General features: G+C 43.1%; 1 protein-coding gene across 1 annotated transcript in view; it reads left to right on the top strand.

Moving 5' to 3' along the window:
* Positions 1 to 1,943: 1,943 nt before the first annotated feature.
* Positions 1,944 to 2,547, top strand: part of LOC105988218 (chromosome unknown open reading frame, human CXorf56) — a 26,914-nt gene continuing 26,310 nt past the window's right edge. Inside the window, exon 1 of the mRNA XM_013019766.1 lies at positions 1,944 to 2,132. Within this exon, the coding sequence (XP_012875220.1) occupies positions 2,009 to 2,132 (124 nt within the window). The 5' untranslated portion in view covers positions 1,944 to 2,008. The remainder of the gene's footprint in view (positions 2,133 to 2,547) is intronic.

Raw genomic sequence — 2,547 nt, 5'->3', positions numbered from 1 at the left:
AGAGTTCAGGCCCCACAACCGGACCAAAAAAAAAAAAGAGTCTCATGGACTTTCTTGCCTGGGCTGGCTTTGAACAGTAATCCTCAGATTTCAGCCTCTTGAGTAGCTAGGATTATCTGTGTGTGCTGCCGGTGCCTGACTTGATATATATATATATATATTTTTTTTTCTGGTCCTGGGAATTGAACTTAGGGCCTAGGCACTCAAGGCTAGCTAGCACTCTAAGACTTGAACCCCAGTACCACTTCCTGGAGATTGCATTATTTAATTACAAGTGCATGTATATTCCAATAAGACAAAAAATGCATTTTTGAAGACAGGGATGGTAGTGAATAGTTTAAGCTCAGCATTCGGAAGATAGAGAAGGGGCAAGGCCCTAAATTCAAGGCCCCTAGTACTGAGGGGGGGGGAAGAAATTTTCTGAATAAGAAAATTTATTGAACACTAAACTGTTTTGCTGTTAGGTTTGTTGCAGACACGATAATGTTTCGTAATAAATCTAACTTGTTATAAGGAAAAATAGTGCTTACATTTGACATAGTGTAGTTCAGTCATTCAATAAGCAACTTTTCTTGAATAATAAAGCAATGCCAAATTGCTTTAATGACTTATTGTCCTGTTAAAAATTAAAACAAAAAATCAAGACTCACATTCATACATAAAGTTGAAGTGAATCTATTTCCTGAACTCAAATTATACTTCCAGCAGTGCTTTTTAGGACCTCCATGCAAGGGTAAAGGAAATGTCTATGTTTCAAACTCAATCTAATTGTATGATTGAGAAGCTTCTACCTAAACTTTGATTAGAAGTCATTAATTTGCAATATAGGAGCATATTAAAAGGCAAATAACTTCCATTCCTACATTACAAAAAGAGACAGACAAATATCCAAAGAATAATGTAACTGGGCACCAGTGGCTCACATCTGTAACCTTAGCTACTCAAGAGGATGAGATCTGAGGATAGAGGTTCACAGCTAGCCTGAGCAGGGAAGTCTGATAATCTTATTTCCAATTAATCACAAAAAGCAAGAAGTGGAGCTGTGGCTCAAAGTGGTAGGATGCTAACTTGAGAACAAAAGCTCAGGGGCATTGCCTAGACCTTGAGTTCAAGCCCCAGGACTGGCAAAAAAAAAAGAAAAAAAGAATAATGCAATAGAATTCTTAAATGCCTTCTGAGACATGAATTTGCTAAAAAAAAAAAAAACATGTGCTTGTGGATTGATAGAAGTATATGGCAGCCAGAAGCAGGTGGCTCATGCCTGTAATCCTAGCTACTCAGGGGGTTGAGAACTAAGGATGGCGGTTTGAAGCCAGCTTGGGCAGAAAAGTGTGTGTGTGTGTGGGGGGGGGTTGAACTCTGGGCTTGGGCGCTGTTCCTCAGCTCTTCAGCTCAAGGCGAGCGCTCCACCACTTGAGCCATAGCGCCCCTTCCGGTTTTCTAGTGGTTTTATTGGAGATAAGTCTCATGGAGTTTCCTAATCGGGCTGGCTTTGAACTGTGATCCTCAGATCTCAGCCTCTAGAGTAGCTAGGATTACAGGCGTGAGCCACTGGCGCCCGCTAGTTCGAGACTCTTATCTCCAATTAACTGCCAAAAAAACCCCCGGAAATGGCACTGTGGCTCAAAGTGGTAGAGCGGTAGCTTTGAGCAAAAGAGCTCAGAGACAGAGCCCAGGACCTGAATTCAAGCCTCAGGACCAACCAAAAGGTTTTGCATATACATGTATGTATATGATTAAATATAAATATTCATAAGCGCATAGAACTATAAATAATTTAGAAATATTAAAGATGCCACAGTTCAAAAAGTCAAGGCTCATATAACCAAGAGATAGAACTTCTGCAGGCTCAGGGCGGTGCCGGAGCATGTTAGCTTGAGGGACTTCCCGGAAGTTTCCTCCGACAGGACTGCGACCAGTGTTGGCAGCTGAGAGAAGAGGTGGGACTCGTGTGACGTCACTTGTACGCGACGACCGTCGCGTAGTTTGCAGTTGGCTCCTGTGAACTATGCCGAAAGTAGTGTCTCGGTCGGTCGTGTGCTCCGACACCCGGGACCGAGAAGAATATGACGACGGCGAGAAGCCCCTCCATGTCTACTATTGTTTGTGCGGCCAGATGGTCCTGGTGCTGGGTGAGTAGACGGGAATGGACGGCGTCTCCAAGGAGACGGCATTTTGCGGCTGTATTGGAGGCACTGCTCATTAATAGGCGGCGGACTTTTCCTTATGTCAAAATCCTCCCTACACATTCTGGGCCGTTGCTATTTTTTCTGTGTTCTGACTAATTCCATCATTCTGTATTTAGACCTTCCTCAAAACTAAAGTCTTCTTCCAGAAAAAAACATATAATGATGTACATATATCTCCCTCTTAGTTTCCTCTCTTCTTCAAGAACTACCTACTGTACAAACTTCGGGACTTATCTATTGGGCATAAAGATAATGTAATAGCTCTCATTTTATATCTTTTTTTTGGGGGGGGGTCCAGTCGTGGGGCCTGAACTCTGGGCCTGGGCGCTGTCCCTCAGCTCTTCAGCTCAAGGCTAGC

Source organism: Dipodomys ordii, unplaced genomic scaffold (genome assembly GCF_000151885.1).
Source record: "Dipodomys ordii isolate 6190 unplaced genomic scaffold, Dord_2.0 Scaffold47, whole genome shotgun sequence".
In the NCBI taxonomy this organism is placed as follows: domain Eukaryota; kingdom Metazoa; phylum Chordata; class Mammalia; order Rodentia; family Heteromyidae; genus Dipodomys; species Dipodomys ordii.
This window is presented reverse-complemented; position numbering and strand designations above follow the sequence as displayed.